The sequence below is a fragment of the Phragmites australis genome, chromosome 4, assembly GCF_958298935.1.
Source record: "Phragmites australis chromosome 4, lpPhrAust1.1, whole genome shotgun sequence".
NCBI lineage: Eukaryota > Viridiplantae > Streptophyta > Magnoliopsida > Poales > Poaceae > Phragmites > Phragmites australis.
In genome coordinates this window covers 39,416,780-39,438,950 of record NC_084924.1, presented here as the reverse complement: position 1 = coordinate 39,438,950, position 22,171 = coordinate 39,416,780, and the positions used below count along the sequence as shown (strand labels likewise).

At 42.2% G+C, this 22,171-nt stretch overlaps 2 protein-coding genes across 3 annotated transcripts; one reads left to right on the top strand and one right to left on the bottom strand.

Moving 5' to 3' along the window:
- Positions 1 to 635: 635 nt before the first annotated feature.
- LOC133916457 (serine/arginine-rich splicing factor SR45a-like) lies at positions 636 to 3,937 on the bottom strand. Of its 2 annotated transcripts, XM_062360135.1 has the most exons (8): positions 3,780 to 3,937; positions 2,572 to 2,594; positions 2,418 to 2,477; positions 2,198 to 2,309; positions 1,924 to 2,073; positions 1,708 to 1,803; positions 1,542 to 1,605; positions 636 to 1,411 (listed from the first exon to the last, which is right to left on the bottom strand). In XM_062360135.1, exons 2-8 carry the CDS (start codon positions 2,592 to 2,594, stop codon positions 828 to 830), a joined length of 1,089 nt encoding a protein of 362 aa, XP_062216119.1. In that variant the 5' UTR covers positions 3,780 to 3,937; the 3' UTR covers positions 636 to 827. The 2 variants fall into 2 exon arrangements, with proteins under 2 accessions (XP_062216119.1, XP_062216120.1); XM_062360136.1 differs by lacking the exon at positions 1,708 to 1,803 and having other exon boundaries at positions 3,780 to 3,935.
- Positions 3,938 to 11,055: 7,118 nt separating this feature from the next.
- On the top strand, positions 11,056 to 21,823 carry LOC133916456 (uncharacterized). Its single transcript, XM_062360133.1, has 25 exons — positions 11,056 to 11,450; positions 11,537 to 11,596; positions 11,686 to 11,778; positions 12,085 to 12,313; positions 12,819 to 12,922; positions 13,068 to 13,130; positions 13,432 to 13,532; positions 13,977 to 14,071; positions 14,335 to 14,355; positions 15,289 to 15,384; positions 15,483 to 15,603; positions 15,696 to 15,854; positions 15,954 to 16,141; positions 16,547 to 16,818; positions 17,262 to 17,363; positions 17,484 to 17,660; positions 17,751 to 17,939; positions 18,071 to 18,312; positions 18,389 to 18,535; positions 19,369 to 19,591; positions 19,965 to 20,096; positions 20,177 to 20,320; positions 20,491 to 20,670; positions 21,161 to 21,220; positions 21,309 to 21,823. Exons 1-25 carry the CDS (start codon positions 11,193 to 11,195, stop codon positions 21,378 to 21,380), a joined length of 3,528 nt encoding a protein of 1,175 aa, XP_062216117.1. The 5' UTR covers positions 11,056 to 11,192; the 3' UTR covers positions 21,381 to 21,823.
- Positions 21,824 to 22,171: the final 348 nt, after the last annotated feature.

The following is a 22,171-nucleotide window of genomic DNA, read 5'->3' as shown; positions in this document are numbered from 1 at the left end:
TCGTATTACCTCTCCCACCACGACACCACGGAGTGATCGACTCGGCCGGCAGCTCTCGCTCAAGGAAACACTAGTCAGTCGGTGGTCCGATCGGCCGCAAGGCCGTTTCGACGTCAGGATTCTTCAGGGAATTACGAGGTAGGCGAAAGCTTTGCCGCGGCGCAACCCCTGCGCCTTCCGAGCCCTGAACGCTGGGGGCCTCACCTGGGGCGCTGGGATGCGGTAGCTGGGATCAAGGCTAGCCCAGTAGCGCTACGTCTTGCCCATGTTTTTTTTTAAGCACAGAGATACCTGTATTAAGAGGTAAGTAGATCGTACAAAGACACGATCAGCTGATGTTTTGGCAGTAGCGTGTCTTACCCATGTTTTGGCTTCTGATCAGCTGATGTGCTGCGGCGCGACAGTCGCCACAAGCACGTCGCTGAAAAACCTCAGCCCACGAAGCACGGACGGCTAAGTACCACCCTACACAACAAAAGAAAGAGCACATACAGCTGAAGGAAGCAAGCAGTGGTAGATGAACAGCACGTAGGCCAAAACAGGGAAGGGGCATTCACAAAGAGTACGCCACAGGAACATACAGATTTAACATCATGTCGACGTATTCCGTAACTAATTTACGGAGGTAACACCAATAAAAACCAATAGTTTATGCATAAAAACACAAAATATGTAGCAGTGTCAATATCTCATACAACATAGACACAACATAGTAAAATGCACACATTCGAAGTTCGGAATAGTGACAGACCATGAACATACGACAGACTCCCATGAATACAGGTCGCATCTTATTTTTACCGAGGATATAGACCTCCAGCTTAAACTCAGCGCTCCCTAGAGACAGACCTAGAGTACGAACTGCGGCTGTGAGAGTAGCTTTCCCTTGAACGACGCCTCCTGCCTGAAGACCTGCTGCGCGACGGTTCCCTTTCAGTATACCCTTTCTTCGGAGAATAACTCGTTGATCTTTCTGACTCTGGGGAGCGGCTGCAAGAACAGCTTTTCTGTGGTGATAAACTGCGGGAATAGCTCTGCCCTCTGGCCCTTGGAGAAGCACTGGGTGATCTGGAGACAGAACGATATCGGCGCCTGCTGTAGTATGGAGAAACAGATCGGTCATAGGAATGTGACCTCCGTCTTCTGTAGCGGTATGGAGACCTTGAACGGTACCGCCTGGTGTAGTAAGGAGAGTATGATCGACGCCTATCATAGGGCGAGTAGGATCTGCGCCTGTCATAAGGGGAGTATGATCGCCTTCTGTCGTAGGGGGAGTATGACCGCCGCCTGTCATACGGAGAGTATGATCGGTCTCTACCATAAGGAGAATAAGACCTTTCACGATCAGGTGAGTAGCGTGAACTGTAACGGTCCCTCCGATCAGGTGAGTAGCTTGGGGAATACCTCCGTCCTGGTGTCACCATGTAGTCAAATGGTCAAAAACGGGTTATATCAAGAGAAATTAACAATGCTTGTTGCTCCAAAAAGAAATGGGGTAAAGACATCCAAAGATGATACGTGATTAGCTCACAACTACTTACCACGTGATGATTTTGAGCCAAGATACTTCCCAGGTGTTGGGGTTCGACCTCGTCTTCTCTTTGCCTGTGTAACATGGGACCAGATAAGGGAGTGTCTACGATATCAAAAGCAAGAGTGATCAAATTACTGAGAATCTGAATAACACATTTCAGACAGAAAATATACGATGCAGGGCATACAACCCTTTGGTTGAGGTGGCATGGTTTGGTTGTTATGTTGTATGAGTTTGATGCAGAGCAGCAACCAACATCTACCCTGTTGCTGTCGACAAAATCTTGAATGAACAGAAGAACATTCAAATGTTGAGCTTAGAAGACTAAACAAATGCATAAATTCCACTCCATAGACAAAGTTCACTCATTAGCAATCTTATAATTATACCTTCTCGACAGTTATGACACGACCTTCCAAGACAGAACGGTCCAGATATTTAATGCAGCGATTTGCCTCCTTAACTGTAGCCATGGTAACAAAACCAAATCCTCGAGATTCCCTCGTCCAAGGATCAAGCACAATGCTTGCATCAATCACCTATAGTGAAGTCAGTAAGATATAGTAGTCGGAACAACTGCATGGGATCTTAAAATGCACACTTCTACTTCACAGATATTCTGTAAATTCCTCACAAAAAATAGATATTTTCTGTAAAGGTTACCTCTCCCTCAGCAGAAAAGTGCTTCTCCAGATCTCGATCCATAACACGAGCTGATAAGCCAGTCACGTACAGGTTGTTCCCAGGGTTTTCAGCATCGCTCGAGTCCATGCTCCTAAACAAATTAGACCAATATCAAATACTCCATAGAGTTACAAGAGCCAGAATAAACATGGACAAAAAGGCAGAAACACATTAACGTGTTCAAGGATAAAAGACTTACCTAGAACGACTCCTATGCCATGAATGGCTGCTTCGCCTGTAAGGTGAGCGAGATTCGTACCTTTCACAACAAATCAATCAGTTATCAGAACACCGAGCGTTACTTTCAGGAGAAAAAAGGGAAACAGTGCTCGAGGATGTTAAATAATGCCTACCTTGATCCTCTTGAGTACGACATCTGCAAGGTAAAGAGATAAATATATCAGCATCTGCCGGGAGGGGAGGGGGATTCATATATAGACACAACCAGATGACTTATAAAATTTTGAAACAAGCTGCGACTGCATAACATATCACAAGTTCACAACAAAGTTGCCACTGCATAACGTATCACAAGTTCACAACAAAGTGGACTGCTCAAAATAATCCAAATTGATCACAAAAAATTGCAAGATAAGGTTAGCCCATATATTTCTCAGTACATAACTTATGTCGCCACCTGATGATATAGCATGAGTGGACTGGTGAAACAGATGTATTAAATATAAGTTTTCATCACATTTTTCCACCTTTCTTTTTTTTCAAAAAGGAAATTGTCTCTTCCCTTTTAATCTCCTTCCCCTACATGGCCTCCTCTTTTCTGTTTGGACGCTCACCTTCACTGTGTATTAGAACTTAGAAGCGAAACCCTATCATCCAGACTTTGTTCCCTACACAGTTCTCATTTCATTCTCCAAATAATTTTCCTTCAACACAATTTCCTTCCCAATATCGACCAATGGCTAAGAAGAATACTACACTGAGGGCCTGTTTGGGAGGGGGGCCACTCTATGAATTTTCATAATTCAGTTCAAATCTATACTAAATCCTAGGGATTTGGAACCCAAAACACCCTTTCCAAACAGGCCTGAGTGATGCGGGCTAATGAAGTTTGTTTGCTCTGAAATTTGTAGTCCACAAATAATCAGTTTGGTGCCTCTAAATTAACCATTTCTCGTAGATTAAGGATTTTTTTAAAAAGAAAGAAAGAAAGAATTGTCACAGTTTATCTCACATAAATCTAGTGCATCGTCGAACTCGAACAAACACCAAAACGAGATCCATTAACCTCTGGCCCTGAATCCTATTGTCTTCTAAGTTCTAATGAGATAAGCCAAATAACTTTATTCGTGATTGCATCCCAGTTATAAGATGGCAGAACATGGGCAGAATGTTATTAACCTACATTTTCGATTTTTCTACACATACACGTCATACGAAAAAGGAGATGTAACCATGCCAATGGCATGAGAAAACATCAGATCGGAAGCGCGCTACCGCTAAAAAACTAGGACCGGGAGGTTTGAGCAATTCACTTCACCATCACATCAAACTACTGCCGTATCAGATAGCCTAAGAGACATGAGAAAATCGGAGGCGATACCTTTCGTCGCCGCAACGATCCTGCGACAGGCGGCCGCCTCCTCGTCGTCTCTCCTGCCTCTCGCGTCAGTTACGGGCGCGGCCTTGGGCGTCTTCCCTCCAGAACCTTCTCCTGCCTCTCTTACCGTCGGAGCGCGTGCGCGCGGGAATAAATAGAGGCGGGCGTTGGGGGAAGGTTCTGGACGGAGGCGGACGCGAAACTCTTCTCAAATCTGGTTGAATCGGCTAAGCTCACGCACCACGCCACCATTCGATTTACACATGTCGCCGCTTCGCGCCATCAGTTTTTATCTTTTCGTGGTTTGATTTGTGTGCGTTTTCTCTTGGGAAAAGTCTACTTCACCCTCTCAAAATGTAACAAAAACGGATAAAATACCCCTCATATCTAAATCACCCCAATTTTTACTAATGTGGTAATGATTTTACTAACATAGTGGCACTTTTGCACACGTAGCAAACTAGTTAGAAAAAAAAAGAAAAGTCAGGAAAAAAAAGAATCAGAAAAAAATAAAAATTAGAAAAAAAACAGGAAAATTAGGGAAAATAAAATTAAAAAAATCCAAAATCCCTAACCGAGTCTTTACAAATAATCCTTGGTCAGAACTATTCAAACAGATAGATACTTTGCTGTTTACGAGCTTTTCTTATCATCCCCATACCGATAGTTAAACGGAACGCCTTAATCAATGTTTGAAAACATTTCTCTATTGTATTATTCATTTCTGCCACTCACAGAGGTTTGGTATAATAGATCTTATCACTCTACTCTCGGACACACTCCATTTGAAGTTCTTTATAGCCACCTTATTGGCATTTTGGTATTATCAATGTTGAAACTTGTATCGTGTCAAAATTAAAGGATTAACTTAGAGGGAGGTTATGGATTGAGGGGGTTCCTTTTAAGCCTGGTATCTATGAAAACGTCACAATCCTTAACATCCTGATCTTGAAACTTTAACCCGGTGAAATTTGGTATCAATTGTAACAATGGCTAAATTTAGTCGCTTGACAGTTAGACTTTTGTGATAGTTGAAACACCAAAATAGATTTTTTTTTTCTAATTTTTTATTGTTTCTAAGTTTTATTTTTCCTAATTTCCATGTTTTTTCTTTCCTTTTTTCTTTTTTTATTTTCTGATTTTTCTAATTTTTATAATTCCCTGGTTTTTTATAATTTTTCCTTATTTTTTTTATTTTCCTAGTTTTTTTCTTTTTTTACTTATGGTTCGGTTGTGTGTGCGAAATTGTCACCACATCAGCAAAACAACTGTCACGTCCGCAGAACTACCTCATTTGACCAGACCTGACCAATTTCCACCGGTTTTGTATGTTGAATTATCTTTGTATTTGACCAGAAAAGCTAAGTGTCGATTCAATTTTTTTTTTATGCTCAACCAATGCACCGATATGGTTAGCCAACCGTCGAAGCCGAAACTCAAATCTCCTATGGAAAGCCGATGAAGGATCACAAACATTGCATTGTCGCAAGAGCTAGTGCCACAGAACTATAGCTGGTGCGCATCTACTAATGAGAACGAGCATCAACAATTGTCTCGTTGGATTTGGTTGAGGAAACATGTAACATCCTAATTTTGGCCAAATTAGTTTCACAATTTGATTCAAATAAATTCTTTCAAATCAATTTAAAACCATTTCCAGTCATTCCTTTTTCCAAAATCTCAAAACCCTTTCATCTCTCTTGGGCTCAATCCATCTTTTTCTCCCTCAGCCGGCCCATTTCTTTTCCTTTCCCTTCTCACCCGACTGACCAGCTACCTCTTTTCCCCCCAACCCGGCCACTTTCCTCCCTCCCTGGGCCGTCCTCACCCCCCCCCCTCTCTTCTCCGGCCCACTCTCCCTCTCCCTTCTTCCTTTCCCCGCGCAGCGCAGCCCGGCCCGCGCACCTTCCCCCTCCTTCTTCTTCCCTGGGACAGTGTCGTGCCTCGCCGTACGCGCGCGCGCAGGCACGCACGGCCCGTACACATGCGTGGCTCCTCCCGTGCCGCCAGTACGCGCGCCCACCCCGCCGTGCCATCCACTTACCCCTCTCTCTACCCCAGCTTGTCCCATCCCATTGCACGAACGACTACCGAGCCCGGGGAAGCCAGCCACCAGACACCACGTTGTCGACCGCGAGCCCTAGCCCCCTTTGTCCTTTGCACACTCGGCCTGCGTGTGCAAAGGATCGCACGACCGCCATGCTCTCGCCTGCAGCCGCATTTGAGTCGCTTGTACCGAGCCTGGCGAGCACGTCCTCGCCGTCGTCCTTGCCGCTCGAGCTCTCGGTCCTCCCTCACTTATAAATAGCCTCGTCCGAAGCTCTGCCCCGCTTCACCGTGCCCACCCAAGCTCCTTAGGCAACCTCCACTCTCTCTCTCTCCCATCCTCTCCCACTCTCACTAATCTCTCTCTCCGTTGAGATTACCTCCCCGACGATCTCCTCGGCCGAGCTACCAAACACCGCCATTGTTGGCCACCGAGCACCACACCAAGCATCTCCACCCTTCCCCTCACTTCCTTTCCTCTCTCATGCCCTCACCAAGCCGCCCACCGAGCTACCCGAGCTGTGCCGATAGCGACTCGCCGCCGGCCATCTCCGCTCACTCCCTCGCTCGGGTCTCCGCGAAAATGGAATCCCCACCATCTCCTCTCTCTCTCTCTCTCTCACTTCCAGTGTGCTCGCTGCCGTGAGATACGGCCAGGAAGGCCGATCCGGCTGTCTTCCGACGAGCCTTCCGCGCCGGTGTCTCCAAGTGGGCCGGCCGAACCGGCCATGGCACCGTCTCCCTCCCGTCACCCCTCTCTCTCTCTCTCTTATTCCGACAAGTGGGCCCGGCTGGCTAACGCCGTCAACACAGCCGTCAGCTCCCCCGCCAGGCCACCATTGGTCGCTTTGGCCCAGAAGATCGGCCCAATAACCAAGCCCAGTACAGAAGCAAGCCCAAACATGGCCAAATGGGCCATTCGGGCCGGCCCGGCTACGGCCCGGCCCGAACGGCCCCTCTACTGTAGCGGGCCGTGCCGTGCCGGCCCGCGTGCCTCTCCCTCGGCCCACGGCATGCCCGTCGGTGACCGTGCCGTGCCGGGCCGGCCCGGGCACGATTTTGGCCCGGCGGCCCGGTCTGCCCGACGGACCGAAATAGATAAAAAAATATATAGAAAATAAAAATATATATAAAATATATAAAAAATATATAGAAAAAAAATATATATAATAGATAAAAATATAAAAAAATAGATAAAAATAGCTACAAAATTAAAAAAATATATATAAAATAAAAAATAATCGAGTATTTGCGTGCCGAATCGTGCCGTCCTGGGCTGGGTCGTGCCCGTGCCGGCCCGACTCGGCCGGGCCGTGCCATGCCGGCCCGTCGTGCCGCGCACTCGGCCCAGGCACGGCCCATGGCTTCGTGCCGTGCCGGCCCGGCTCGTCTCGACTCAGGCCGTTGAAAGTGCCTAGAGGGGGGGTGAATAGGCTTTTCTGAAATTTAAAACTAAAAACAGCGGATTAAACTGCCGGATATTCCGGTGAAGTCCGGATACTCCGGTATGGTCCGGAGTCTCCGGCCTGACAGGAAATTTCAGAATAAATTTGAACTAAAGATCACAGCTAGATTCTATGAGTTGCACTAGGTCAAGTAGATATTACTAAGCTAGAATAACAATTAAAACTAGCAAGATTGATACTATAGCAATTTAAATGACAAATTATCAAATGCACACGATCAAGTAAGTTTCACAAGTAAGAACACGAGAATATATCCCGGAGTTCGACCACCTCACAAAGAAGTGCCTACGTCTCCGTTGAGGAGCTCACAAAGAGCCGGGTCTTCTCCAACCCTATCCTCTTCTAGCGACCACAAAGATCAAGCTAGAAATTCTTACTTAATATGAAGATGCTTACAAACTTCCCGAGGCACACCACAAGTTTTGGGTGCTCTTCGGGCGACTCCTTTCCTTCTAGAAATCCAAAGCTTCAAAGGAGATGATCGCAGTAAATGCTCGATGAAGAAATCAATGCTCAAGTGGCTTGAACCCTCTCCAAACACACACTCTCAAATTTGTGCAAATTTGGCTCTAGAGATGATTGGAGAGGCTTTGAATGCTCTTAAAGTGCTCAAGAGGTCTCAAGGAAACCAGCCACAGCAAGCTCTAAATGATATGGAGAGAGGGGGCATTTATAGCCCTCTCTTACAGACTAGCCGTTACTGTTTTTGTCAGAGCTTACCGGAGTATCCGGTGTACACCGGAGTCTCCGGTCCTATTTCCAAAAACGGCGTCAGAACGGTCACGAACGTGTCAGAACTAGCCGTTACAGTTCTGTTTAATTACCGGAGTCTCCGGTGAACACCGGAGTCTCCGGTCCTGATAGATTTTCCAAAACAGACTAAGTCCGGAGACTAGCCGGATCCTCCGGCATCTCCAGGTACCGGAGTATCCGGTGAACACCAGAGACTCTGGTCTTTTTCTTGAAAAGATTAAACCGTAACCGAGACTCTCTGCCGGAGGCTAGCTCAGAGACTCCGGCTGAACGCTGAGTACCGGAGTATCCGGTGAACACCGGAGACTCCGGACTCTAAAGATTTTTCAGAAAGAGTTTCGTGTCCGTGAGTGAATGTGTCTCTCAATTGGGTGATTCTAAAGGATCTCTTGAGCATTGAGACACTAATCAAGCAAATGAATTCATCCATCTAAGAAAAAATCTATCCTAGACTCAATTTCAAAAGTAAAAAGAATTTAAGCCCTATCTTGTATCCTTCGTTGATTCTTCAATTGTTTCGACGGGCGTCAAACGTCATTTACCTTCACAACTATCTTAGTGAGATGATGTTGTAGTGGGTAATGGCTTTGTTGAGTCGTGCTTCCACGGCGGTGGAATGCGGTCGAGCTCAGCTTGTGGGTAAAGTGTACAACTCTGCAGAGGTAAAACTATTCAAATAGCCGTGTCCACGGTCATGGACGAACTATGGTTCGATCGCAGCAACTAGCATGAGTTGCGTGTGTTCTCCTTGTGAGTGAGTGAGTAAGGTGTGCCCTGTTTTGGAATATAGGTCCGGTTGTATGCCGTGGGTTGCCGTGGACGGGTGTCCAATAACAATAAAATTTGGACAACCATATTTTATTACTGATATCGTTTTTGTAAACCGCTTTACATAATTTGAACTATGCACGTGTACAACTTAGCTTTCTGCAAAATTCAACCTTACAACTTATCATTGTCATCCTCTTATGCATGTATTCGTACTCCTATCATAGGGCAAGGGTTGAGACTTGTTGAGTACTCTGGTACTCACCATTGCTTGTGCTTTCAGAGGACGACCCAGACTTCATCGAGGCAGACGGTGAGGCAGATGAATAGGCTTGGTCGCGTTCGCACCTGAGTTGCCCGTGGAGTGGCGTGTTCGTCATGTTGTCTCTGCTGTGTGCTCTGTTGTTGTGGACCCTTTTAATAATGCACTTGGGCTTAGTGCTGTATGTGTTATTAGGATGGTGGATTATGCTCACCATCCCTCGTATTGTATGACATTGATAATACCTGCTGGAAGACTCTTATTTACCAACGACTGATCCAGGGACTGGTATAATAATGATTTTAAATACCGGAGATAACCCGGGGCGCTTTAAAACACCACCTTGGCACCACCATCGTTGGACACACAGACATTTGAAGCCCAAAAAACATATTTGGCATCACAAGACCAAGATCTGACAATCCAACATCACTCACAACAAAAAAGTGGATACATAAGGATCCCCCAAACCTGGTTGAATTGGCTAAGGTTCTGACAACGATGATGCAAAAGATGACCATGTGGAACAAATGCCAATGCAGAGACGCTACCAACACCTCCACTAGAAATCCCCCAATTTACTAACCTAAACTGGCACCCATCTACACACTAGATGTCGACGAGCCAAACCCCTCCACTCACGGCATCAGAAGAGACATTGGAGGGGAAGGATTAGGTGGAATCACAGTTGGAGGACCTCGGTCTCCCGCGAGTCACCTTTTCCTATAGAGAGGGGATGAGAAGGGTTGAGAGACTCTCGTGTGTATCATGACAACATTTTTATGGCATGACAGAAAAAATGTGTTTTATAGAATATACCGTTACTGCTAAAGTTCTTACTGGTAAGGAAGAGTTAACTGGTTCGCTTCAGTTCAATGCAGAACTACCTCATTTTACCAGACTTGATCAATTTCCACCAGTTTTGTATGTTGAATTATCTTTGTATTTGACCAGACAAACTATGTGTCAATTCAATTTTTTTATGTTAAACCAATGCACCGACATGGTTTTCGAAACTATGCCCAACAAACTAAGATGTCAGTGGTAATGACACTTCTACTACAAGTTTGGAGGACATTACTGCAACACTCACAATCAAATTAGGTCGTGTGAAATTGGGACAAGGGGTAGCGAAGTAGTGTGAGCGGTGTGAGGCACAACGCCGACAACAATGATAAGAAAGGTGCAACGAGTAACATAAAAAGGTAAGGTAAGGTGGGCCAGTTGGACGAATGTAGTTAAGAAGGTATCGAGAAGACAATACTGTAGATTGACAGTGCATTCTATCTATCAGACCATTAGTAAGGATATCACTTCAGTCCTTTCCTTATGAAAAGGTGTTTAAAGGATATTGCCAATATTTAACGTAGCTTACAGTTTTTCTAGACGTCGGCCCATTGCGAAAACGGCGCCGGTCGGACCCGGACGTCTGAAGCAGCCAACACCGTGCAGCAGCCTCTGAATCAACTAGGTGAATTGACGTGTCTATGTCACGTCCATTTTTATTGGACATAGTATGATAAAAAACTAAAATATTCAGTTACTAATTTTAGACATCTCAATATTTATTTATGAATTTATCAATATTTAACTCATTAATTTAATTATAGGAAAAACACTGGTACTTTCATGTATACACGTAATTTAGCATGATAGACAACAATAATATGAAACTAACTAAATTTATTTCATATTTTTTGAGTTTTAGATATTTTCCTATTTATTTTAGATTATTTTAGCTAATTTATCAATATAACTATTATTACTTTCGCTATTTTCTAGAATTTTGTAAAAAAAATTGTATACACATATGTACATATACATATTTATATATGTATACATACATACAAATACATATAATATATACATATATACATGCATATATACTCATATAAACAGTATATACAGTAATTTGTCTTTTAAAATTTCTCTAAAACTTAGCGCTTTAATATATAGAATAGATTTGGCGGTTGGATCCAGCGATCCAACCATCACCTCAGCACTTGCACTGCACCATCCGACCCGAGAAGTCCCACGAGACGCACAACGGCACAAGGCTCTTGCTCGCCGGAGATCTCACACTCGCACGGCCGCGCGCCCCCCACTCTCGCGCCCGCGGCCATGGCCTCCGGGCAGGACTCCTCCGGCACGACGCTGATGGATCTCATCACCTCGGATCCGTCGGCCGCCTCGGCCGCGGGGGCATCATCGCAGCAGTCCTCGGGCGGCGGCTCCCTGCTGGGGAAGCCCGCAGCGGCGGGGGCGGCGGATCGCAAGTCGAAGAAGGGGACGCTGATGCAGATCCAGAACGATACCATCTCCGCCGCCAAGGCGCTCAATCCCGTCAAGGCCCTGCCGCAGCGCAATAGAAAGAAGAAGGCTCGTCTCCGCCCTTCCGTTACCACCGTCGCGCCCTTTTCTGCTCTCTCTGAAGTCTCACGTTGTGGTATCTGCTTCTCGTGCAGCCTGTCTCGTACGCGCAGCTGGCGCGGAGCATCCACGAGCTTGCCGCGACATGTGACCAGGTTCGTGCTGCTGCTTCGGTTGGATCGAATTGCGTGATGCGAGCTTGGATCTGTTGCTTTTAATTGCTCTTGTGCCCTCTCTTTTGCAGAAAAGATCCCAGAGGCAGCTTGTCAACAGCGTGTTCCCCAAGCTCGCCGTGTACAATTCCGTGGATCCTTCGGTGGCTCCATCTCTTCTAATGGTAAGTGTGCCATTCCTTTGCTGCTTTTGCTCTCCTATGGCATGGCGTTCCATATAGGCAACACGCTTAATCTGTGGAGATGAAACTGAGACTACTAACAGCAAATCCAACTATGATAACACCATAATGTATGATAATTGAATTTTGATTAGCTTGATTATCACCTTTGGATGTCTAACACAGAGAAATTAGACTGTTGTACCAAAATCGCATGCATATCATACGGCATGGTTATGTTAACTTTATAAGATTTTGTTTACTTTTGCCACCTTTTTTCTTACATTGAGTCTGCTTCTGTATTTGCAGCTCCATCAGCAATGCGAGGACAGAAATGTTCTGCGCTATGTATACTATTATCTGGCCCGTATATTGTCAGATAATGGTTCCCAGGGTTTAAGTGCTGCTGGTGGCATACCCACACCAAATTGGGATGCTCTTGCAGACATTGATGCTGTCGGTGGAGTGACTCGAGCAGATGTTGTACCCAGAATAGTTGATCAACTTCTAGCGGAATCCTCCAGTGATGATGTTGAGTGTATGCCATTATACTGAGACGTACATCAAAGCTATAATATGCAAAATCTATATTCTAATCCTACCTTTTGCCACTTATTGGAACACCTAAATATTTCATTGGGACTACTCCCTGTTTGCACCGAAGTCAGTTGCCCATGTTTCGTGCTTAGTTTTATCAAATCCTAAACTCATGACCTCCTTTTTTTCTATTTGAGAATTGGTCTCTTGGAAATATTTTTTGAAGCTGTATAACGAGGATTTATATTCCTAGCAAACATCTTGCCCTGCATAAAAAAGACCCAATATCATCAAGTTAAAATACCTTAGGTGAAATTAGGCATCATGCTGACAGCTGTCCATCTTCTTTATGAGCAAATAAGCATCTCACAGTATCATCATTTAAGGCTCAACAAGAACAAAAAAATGCTCTGTCAATTAATGTCCTCTCCTTTTCCTTCTAATTCCTTGTTCATTTATGTTGCATGGTTCTTCACCCATTCTAATTATGGATCCTGGCCTTGAAGTTCATGCACGGAGACTTGCGGCTCTGAAGGCCCTTACTTCTTCCGCTAGCAGTTCTGAGATGATGGAAAAGCTCTATGAAATTGTGTTTGGCATTTTGGAAAAGGTTGGTCATTCATATTGTCAGTTACGGTTTGTACAGTCATATTAGTCTCTCAAACATTTACTTTTCTAAGATTCTTTTCAGTTTCCCTTGTCTGTGGTTAGAAAGTTGACAGTGTTTTCTCCATGCTATATCTGGATGCTTTCAGGTGGCAGATACTAAACAGAAAAGGAAGAAAGGTATTTTTACCAAGCAAGGTGGTGATAAGGAGGTACTGTTTCAATTCGAGATGTGCATTTAGTTTCTGCACTACTAATTACTCCTGTTTGTATACAGTATGTACACTTAACCATTCTCTTAAGGCGTCAGGATATTCCCATTGTTGACCTTGCTAATTAGAAGCATTGAAAACACACTTGATGCTACAGTATACTTAACCTATAAGCTTTTCTACATTATATGGCGAAGATGATGGCCCAACTTACAGTTTATTTTGAGCTGAAAATCGCAATTATTCATTATGTTCTGAGCTCAACTTTGTGATACTTTTCAAATTTCTGTTAATTTCGCAGTCTATCATATGTGGTAATTTGCAATATGCTTCTCTAAGTGCACTGAGAAGGCTTCCACTTGATCCTGGTAATCCAGCATTCCTGCACCGAGCTATCCAAGGGTGAGTGTGGCCTTATTTTCTTTGTAAAGCTAATTTTGGGTTTACTTTCCAGTTTCCACCTTATATTCTGCACCTATGCTTATTTACAAATTCCTAACTTTTTTTTTTGTTTTGCTTTTATAGTAACAAATTTGGTGACGGGAACATTATTTATGGTGTATTTTCTTTGGTTGTCTTAATAGTTCTCTGTATATAACCAAAATTAATGTGACTCCTGAAGTAGTTACTGTTTTTGATTTGTTTCTTGCTCATGTCATATTTCTGTATTAAACTATCTTCTTAATACATGTATAAGGATGAACCACTTGATCGAGTGTTTATCTGTTCTATGAAAACTTAATCTATTTTGGCAAAAGAGATATACAGAATTGATAGTCTAACACATATGTAGGAACATACTGTTTCATGATCGTCCTGTTCTCACCTGGCTTGATACAACGGCAGGGTTGAATTTTCTGACCCAGTTGCAGTAAGACATGCGTTGTCAATAATCTCTGAAATTGCTGCCAAAGATCCATACTCTGTTGCAATGGCATTGGGTCAGTTTCCTCACATACTGCTAATAATTATCTGTACTGTTCATTTTATTTTGACACGCAGACAGAACATAGGCCATTATGTTATAGATCATTGCTGATCTTTCGTGCACCAATAACAGTAATACTAAAAAGTCAACTATAATAGTAGAAACTCCAATCTTGATCTTGATTTTTTTTGGGTATGTTTTGTCAATTTGTAATGAATCTTGTTTCATGCTATTTATGTGGTTTATCAGTCTAATGTATGGCTTAATGTTATGCAGGCAAAAACGCACAACCTGGTGGTATGCTTCCCTTATCCTTCACCAATTTTGTGTTTGTGTCTTCTTTTTTCATTTGAACATAGATATGTTAGAAAGGATTCAGGTTACTGAATACTCCCTCCATTTCCAAATATAAGGCTTATTTGTGATGGGTACGAAGATTAAGGAGGGCATGAAACCAAGAGAAAGAGAAGAGAAAATGACCATGGTAACCCTACTTAATTACCTTGGAAACATGAGAGAGAATAGTTTGTGAGATGTTATCCATTAATGTACGGGTGAGAAGATACAATAAATGAGGGCGAACATGGAAAAACATCAATAAATAAAGCCTTATATTTTGATAAAAGTTTGAGAAAACAATAGGCCTTATAAAAAATAAATGGAGGGAGTACTTAATAACTTTCTCTTGTGCCTAATATATGTTTCAATCAATACAAATTCTTTTTGTCTTTTGAGGAGAAAGCAAGCAATACATTCTAGTTTTCAATTGATCGAGTTACAAGAATCAAGATTTCTCAGATATTGTCTTTTGTGTACAAAATACAGACAGGGCAATTACTTGCATTATGTGGAGAAGAAAATATATATGTAGTTAACTAGTAACTACCCTTCATAGAATTATTTGGGCCTACTCGTTATCAGTGGGATCAGGGATACTTTCAGCAAGAAATATACCCCTTTTTACTATATTTACTCATTGGTCCACCCACACAAAATATAAGTAATATGTTGGGGGAGAAACGTATCTTCCTGGTAGTAACCTATGTATTACATGCTCTAAATAATAATAGGAATATCATCGTGTAATTTTGGACAGTATCTGATTGCCGTGACCATTTCTACAGTCGATTGTTCTCCATTCCTCTGTCAACTTCATTTATGTTGGAATTTTCGTCTTTCCACTTTGATTTTCTTATTAGTGTACAATACCATTGTATTAAATTGGAACAGGAGCTCTTCAGGACATTCTTCATTTACATGATGTTCTTGCCAGAGTTTACCTTGCAAAGTTGTGTCGTTCAATATCCAGGGCACGTGTATTGGATCGTAAGTGCATTTTTTTGTGCATTCCCTGAATCCAGCTGCTCTGTAATATCAGGATGCATGTATCGAATTGTGGTTCCGATCATATATAATTTATGCAGAGAGGCCTGACATAAAGTCTCAATACAATTCCCTCCTTTATCAACTTCTTCTGGATCCCAGTGACAGGGTCTGTTTTGAGGCCATACATTGTGTTTTGGGAAAAGGTGACAGCACAGAAAGGTACCAGTGTTGTGGAGGAGGCATATAGTTGTATTGCTCAACAGCCAAAGTCACTAATGATAGAAAGTATATTAAATTATCATTTCTTGCAGCACGGAGGACAGAGCTGGTGGATGGATTCGGTTAACTAGAGAAATTCTCAAATTGCCTGAGGCCCCTTCTGTAGCATCAAAGGGTGTTCTGTCAAAATCTAGTGAAAAGTCTTTGAAAGCAAGACGTCCTCAACCTCTCATCAAACTTGTAATGAGAAGGTTTGTTGTATCTTATGACTGCACAAGTGGTGGATCTCCCCAGTTTCCTGTATGCAGCACCTGGTCCATGGATGCTTACAGTTTGTTTCCTATTCTCAGATTGGAGAGCTCTTTCCGTAGCTTCTCTCGTCCGGTTCTTCATGCTGCTGCAAGAGTAGTTCAGGAAATGGGCAAAAGTAGAGCAGCTGCTTTTGCCTTAGGTGTTTATGATGAGGGGGCCACTCTTCAAGCTTATTCAGATAATGTTGAATCTCATGATTCTGATCTTGAGAATCCAATGGCTGAAGGTATGATGATGCTATTATAGATTTCATTCAATTATCTGTCGACACATTCAAGCGCGCTCTATGTGTTAACTAAAATCTTACAAACTGTTTCCTTCATTTAATTTCTCATGGGGTTGGCTATACAACTTGATCATGTACTTTTATTACTATTAACAAATAACTTGTTTACTTTTTTTATCCTCTTTTTTGGTGTCTCTTGTTGGGTTTCATCTCTAGCATACCCCAACTTGCTTGGGATTAAAAGGCGTTGTTGTTGTATTAGACCAAATTAGAACAGTAACTCTTCTTATACATGTATTGGATGTATCGAGTTTGTTTTGTTTGTAATCAAAGTGAGGGTCTTGGGCTTAATATTAATATCGCTTTTTGATGAAACCATGTGAATTTTCCATGTTTGTGCTGTAGCTACCCGGAAGGCTAATCCACTATCCAATAGTCATGGTGGAATGGACACAATAGCAGGGTTGTTAGCATCACTGATGGAAGTTGTGCGGACAACTGTAGCATGCGAGTGTGTATATGTTCGAGCGATGGTCATCAAAGCTTTGATATGGATGCAAAATCCACATGAATCTTTTGAAGAACTAAAATCTATCATTGCATGTGAGCTGTCTGACCCAGCCTGGCCTTCCTCACTCCTGAATGATGTCCTGCTAACCTTACATGCTAGGTTCAAGGTATTGGATCCCTTTCAGTGTTAATACTATATATAGTGCTAATTTTTTTGATCTTTTTCTCAGTAAGTTGTTTTGCCCCCATTTTGATGGCTTATCATTCTGTGTGCCTCAAATCACTACATCTGAGATTGGAAGCAGATTCAGCCGTTCTGTAGCAGCATTGAGTATCCACATATTCAATGATTAAAAATAACATTATTCTTTTTCAAAAATGATGACACCTTTTTATCTTGCCCTTTTGATTGCAACTTTTTTAACATGGGATTTAATTTATTTCCATTAAATTTTGTTTGAACTTTTTTCTGGCTTTCTTTTGTTTTCCCATTGTTTATGTTGCTAACTGTCTAAGATTGTTTATGTTCTTGCAGTTATCTTTTTTTTTTTTGGAAAAAGGACCTGGTTTCTTGAGTGACTTATTATTCTGGTTTGTTCTTGCATGATAGGCAACCCCTGATATGGCTGTGACTCTGCTCGAGATTGCCAGAATTTTTGCCACGAAAGTTCCTGGAAAGATTGATGCTGATGTTCTACAATTGTTATGGAAGGTAGATCTTTTGTTGTAAAGTAGTTTCAAATGTTATATTGAACAACCAAGGTTTACCTGACAAAAGCCATATAACCATTGGATTTCTACACTTTGGATGTGACACTTTCTGCCTTTCCAGACATGCCTTGTAGGAGCAGGACCAGATGGGAAACATACAGCCTTGGAGGCTGTGACTATAGTCCTTGATCTGCCTCCACCTCAGCCTGGTTCAATGTCTGGACTCACGTCTGTTGATATGGTATCTGCCTCTGATCCCAAATCTGCAATGGCACTCCAAAGATTAGTTCAAGCTGCTGTAAGAACAAAATTTCCACTTGTCTAGTTTATTCATTGAGCCTGGGCCTTGTAACAATAGCATACTGATGTTTGGCCCTTCAATTACCAGGTTTGGTTTCTTGGAGAAAACGCAAATTATGCTGCATCTGAGTATGCCTGGGAGTCTGCAACGCCGCCTGGTACTGCATTAATGATGCTAGATGCTGATAAAATGGTTGCTGCAGCAAGCTCCCGTAATCCTACACTTGCTAGCGCTCTGACGAGACTCCAAAGGTGTGCATTTAGTGGCAGCTGGGAGGTAGGGCCCTTTGCAAAGGACAATTCCTTTTCTTTATGTTTTAGAGAAACTGACAATGGGGGGTTGAGATTGTATGGCACCTTCTTATTTTGTTCTGTTCTGTTTTTCTTATATTACCATTTACCTTGTAGATCCGCATCGCTGCTGTCCAAGCCCTAACAACCATTGCAATAAGGTCTGGTGAGCCTTATAGACTGCAGATATATGAATTTCTTCATGCTTTAGCTCTTGGGGGTGTGCAGTCGAACTTTTCAGAATTGCAGCTAAGTAATGGGGAAAATCAAGGTGCTAGTGGTACTGGTCTTGGATCTTTAATAAGTCCAATGCTCAAGGTCCTAGATGAAATGTACAGGGCTCAAGATGATCTTGCTAGGTATGTTCACCACTAAAATTCCTCATGGCTGCTGGAGACAGTCCTGAAGTGATTGCTTTGTGTGATTTTTCTGCAGAGATATTCGCCAGCATGATAATAGCAAACAAGAATGGAGTGATGAGGAACTTAAGAAACTTTATGAAACCCACGAGAGGCTTCTTGATTTTGTTTCTTTATTCTGCTTTGTTCCAAGGGCCAAATACTTACCTTTAGGTCCTACCAGGTACGTACTATATTATTGGGCGTAGTCATCTTCTAGAGTAAATTGTTGTTGACTTGAAATCTTACTTCATTGCTAAAATTGCCTAAGAAGTAAAAATGTTCAGTTCACTAGTCACCACTGCTTGCTATCTTCAATGATGCCTGTAGCCTTGAGCCATACAATAGAACAAAGTATATTAGCCTGAGCAGTCTGGATCACTTGGTCCATATTGTACAGTTAGGTGCGGTGTTGGGCTGCTCTCCGCTGTCTCTGGCCCATGTTGATGAAAATATGCAATAAAAGTGGGTACTGATGAGTGATGACATAACGTGGGGATTTTTTTCCCGCTTCAAGCTAACTACCAGTGTAGCAGTTTTCCTTTACTTGTAATGTTTTCTTTCAGCAATTTTTGGACAGTGTTCGTGTCATCTGGTAGATATTGGAGGTCTGACTTAGTCACATTTTCTTTTATGTTTTCTTATTTATCATAGCCTCATTTTAGCAAATGGTTTGATGGTAGCTAGCCATTTTCTTTCATTTAAAGCTTTCCCATTCATAGCCTTGTATGAAAAAGATTTCATGATAGATAGTTTGTCTTTGTATTTACGTACTTAGTTTGTAATCTTAATGAATCTAGTTGACTATAATATTTTTGAAGTATTCTATGCTTCCATCACAAGCAAGAACAATTTTTTGTAGTAACCATTAGGCTATGGCTACTGTTCTACCAATAAAGAAGCCAGTTTGGGAACTTGAGTGTAAATTGCCTGCCTTTATTTATCTCTTTTGCTGGGATGCAGTATTGTGTAAGTACCCTATCCCTTGACATCAAGTATGTTGAATCGTATGGACAGTGCCAAACTCATTGATATCTACCGCAACCGACATAACATAAGTGCATCTGGTGGCCTAAGTGATCCTGCTGTTGCTACTGGAATATCTGACCTTATGTATGAGTCCAAAGAAGTACAAAAAGAGACTACCATGCAGTCCGGAATCGACCCTGATCTGGCAATGGCTTGGGCAGCAGGTTTGGAAGATGATGTTTGGGAAAACAACGCACCAGCCGTGGATAAAGTGAGATTCTTTGTTGTGTTCTGTTAATCAGTACTGTTATCCATCCGCGCATAACTTGCCTACCTGTGGTGAAGAAGAAGATCACCACTACTAAGCTTTCTTATGGGCATCTTGCCACAGCTCCATGAGTGTATGGTGCGTGGGACCTAACTGAAAAAAAGTTTGGCATGCCTAAGTTGTGGCAAGAAACCAAAGGCTTGCCCAGCTGGTTCAAACTTGCCTAAGAGATTTGTGGCAATGTTTGGCTTCCAACCAAACAGGACCAAAGTTTCTTAATCATTTACGCATCAATTCCCCTTTTTCCTCATTAGATGTGCTTAATCTGATAATGCTATTTTTTTTTAATCATTGATACTGTTTGATCCTATGACAGGTAAAGGACTTCCTTGCTGGTGCTGGAACTGATGCTCCTGATGTGGATGATGAGGAATACATGAACTCTAGGCCATCAGTCGGTTATGATGATATGTGGGCTAAGACAATTCTTGAAACATATGAGGCAGAGGTAATTGTTACAACACCTGCTTAAGGTACTGAGATGCTTTTTATTACAGATAAGCAGCCATTGTTTTTTATTCGTTGCAGGAAGATGATGGTAGGTCCTCTGGTGGGTCCTCTCCTGAGTCAACTGGTTCGGTTGAAACCTCCATATCATCCCACTTTGGTGGCATGAACTATCCGTCATTGTTTAGTTCAAAACCATCAAGTTACGGGGCTTCGCAACAGACGGTATTTTTGCTTCATCCATGCTATTGTTATGCTCTTTTCCGCGGGAGGGGGGGGGGGGGGGGCTGCTGCCGAGTTTTGACAGTGCAGATAATGTACTGGTACAATTTTCAACATTTTACCGAAGGGATATGGTTCCTAATAGGCTGACATTCAGTTTACTTTTGCTTCAGATACGTGAAGAACCACCATCATATTCAACATCGGTGTTCCAGAGGCGTGAGTCTTTTGAAAAACCCCTCGCAGGGCGTGGAGGTCGAAGTTTCGGATCCCACGAGGATGAAGATAAGAGTTCTGGAAACCCTCAGTTTGGGAAAGCATTGTATGACTTTACAGCAGGCGGTGATGATGAGGTATGAGGGCTGCAATTCCTCTTTCGGTTGTTTGTCTTAGCTTCCTGAAGTTTAATGCTCTCTATGTTTAGAGTTTAAGGAACTGAGTCTAGCTCAGTTGGTTGAGGGTGTGTAAATACACCTAGACTACCTAGTTTCGAGTCCTCTTCGATGCGAATTTAGGTACCTATTTCTTCTTATTTATAATGCCACCTAGTTCCTTCTAGGTCGGTTGAATTTTTTTTTAATGTTCAGGCAGTTCTGAAAACATGTTTTTGGGAGCAAAAAGTCTTTTTTTTTCTCAATAAGGAAAACCTGCTGGTTTTTTCATTGTCATTGTAATTCAAATATCCAATATCTTAGCTGGTGGAAAGAACTGCTGTAAATATTCGATAGCAAAATATCTTTGCACAAAAGACCAGAAGTGAATGTCAAAATAACTAAGCAGTATCTTTTTTTTTTGGTCTTAAATGCAAACAAAAGTACACTTATTCATGTAAATTATTTTCAGCTGAGTTTAACCACGGGCGAAGAAGTGGAGATTGAATATGAGGTCGATGGTTGGTATTATGTAAGTTGTCATCGCACAATTACTTTTAGCCGTTCTTTGATTGCAAGTGAAAGCATCTTAAAGTTGGTAATTATTTCTATTTGCTCAGGTAAAGAAAAAGAGGCCTGGAAGGGATGGAAAGATGGCAGGTTTAGTTCCTGTTCTGTATGTGAGCTCGTGATAATAGCCATGCATTTTGGTTCACACTTCCGGAAGTTGTTCGGAGTAGAAGAATGGTACACGGGGAATGCTTCTGTGCGTTGCAGCTATATGGAAGGCCATATCCAATCATCTCGGTGTACGAATGATGCTGCAGTTTTGTCGCTGGCCGTGATTTGCGTGTTAATTTGTTTGTACGCTCACCCCGAGTCCTTTCAATTGATTGTTTTTATTAAGGTGGGTATTTGCTTCAGAGATTAACCACCCATCTATGCCATTCTTGAAACAAGGCAGTTGCCCATATCCAGTTCATCAGTTGTGCGATATATCTTAGTCAAATTGTAGAGGCGTCATCCCCCCGCCCCCCTCCTGACCAGTATTTTGGTCTTGTGTATGGGGTGATTCAAATAGTGGGTTATGGAACACATACCATAGCAAAATCACATGCACCATTGTTTTATTTTACTCAAGTCGGATTACCGTTGCTCTTACCATTGATGAAAGCTGTAATTTTGTTCATCAAGATGTATTTTGTTTTGGCATGGTCTTTAAAGTTAAACTTTGACTATTTTTTCTCACAAAATATATAGTTTATGGCTATAAAGCTAATATAGTTTGAAAGAGTTTTGAAATACGAATTTAGTTGTATATTTCGTACATTTAGAAATAATAAATATATATTTTTTAAAAAATCAAATTTTGTGTCCTTTGATTAACATTTAATCAACTATAAGAATATCTAGTATATAAAAATTATATAATTATATTTACTATTCAAAATAATCATATTATATAGGCTTTGTAGCTATAAAT

Bases quoted from the DNA above. Each gene is read 5' to 3' on its own strand.
- LOC133916457 (XM_062360135.1), bottom strand. From the start codon at position 2,594: ATGTCGTACTCAAGAGGATCAAG. The intron at 2,074-2,197 runs GTAACCTTTACA...ACTTCACTATAG, and splicing joins ACTTTTCTGCTGAGGGAGAG to GTGATTGATGCAAGCATTGT. The intron at 1,804-1,923 runs GTATAATTATAA...TTTTGTCGACAG, and splicing joins GTGTCATAACTGTCGAGAAG to CAACAGGGTAGATGTTGGTT.
- LOC133916456 (XM_062360133.1), top strand. From the start codon at position 11,193: ATGGCCTCCGGGCAGGACTCCTCCGGCACGACGCTGATGGATCTCATC. The intron at 12,923-13,067 runs GTTGGTCATTCA...GGATGCTTTCAG, and splicing joins TGTTTGGCATTTTGGAAAAG to GTGGCAGATACTAAACAGAA. The intron at 17,940-18,070 runs GTAGGGCCCTTT...TTTACCTTGTAG, and splicing joins CATTTAGTGGCAGCTGGGAG to ATCCGCATCGCTGCTGTCCA.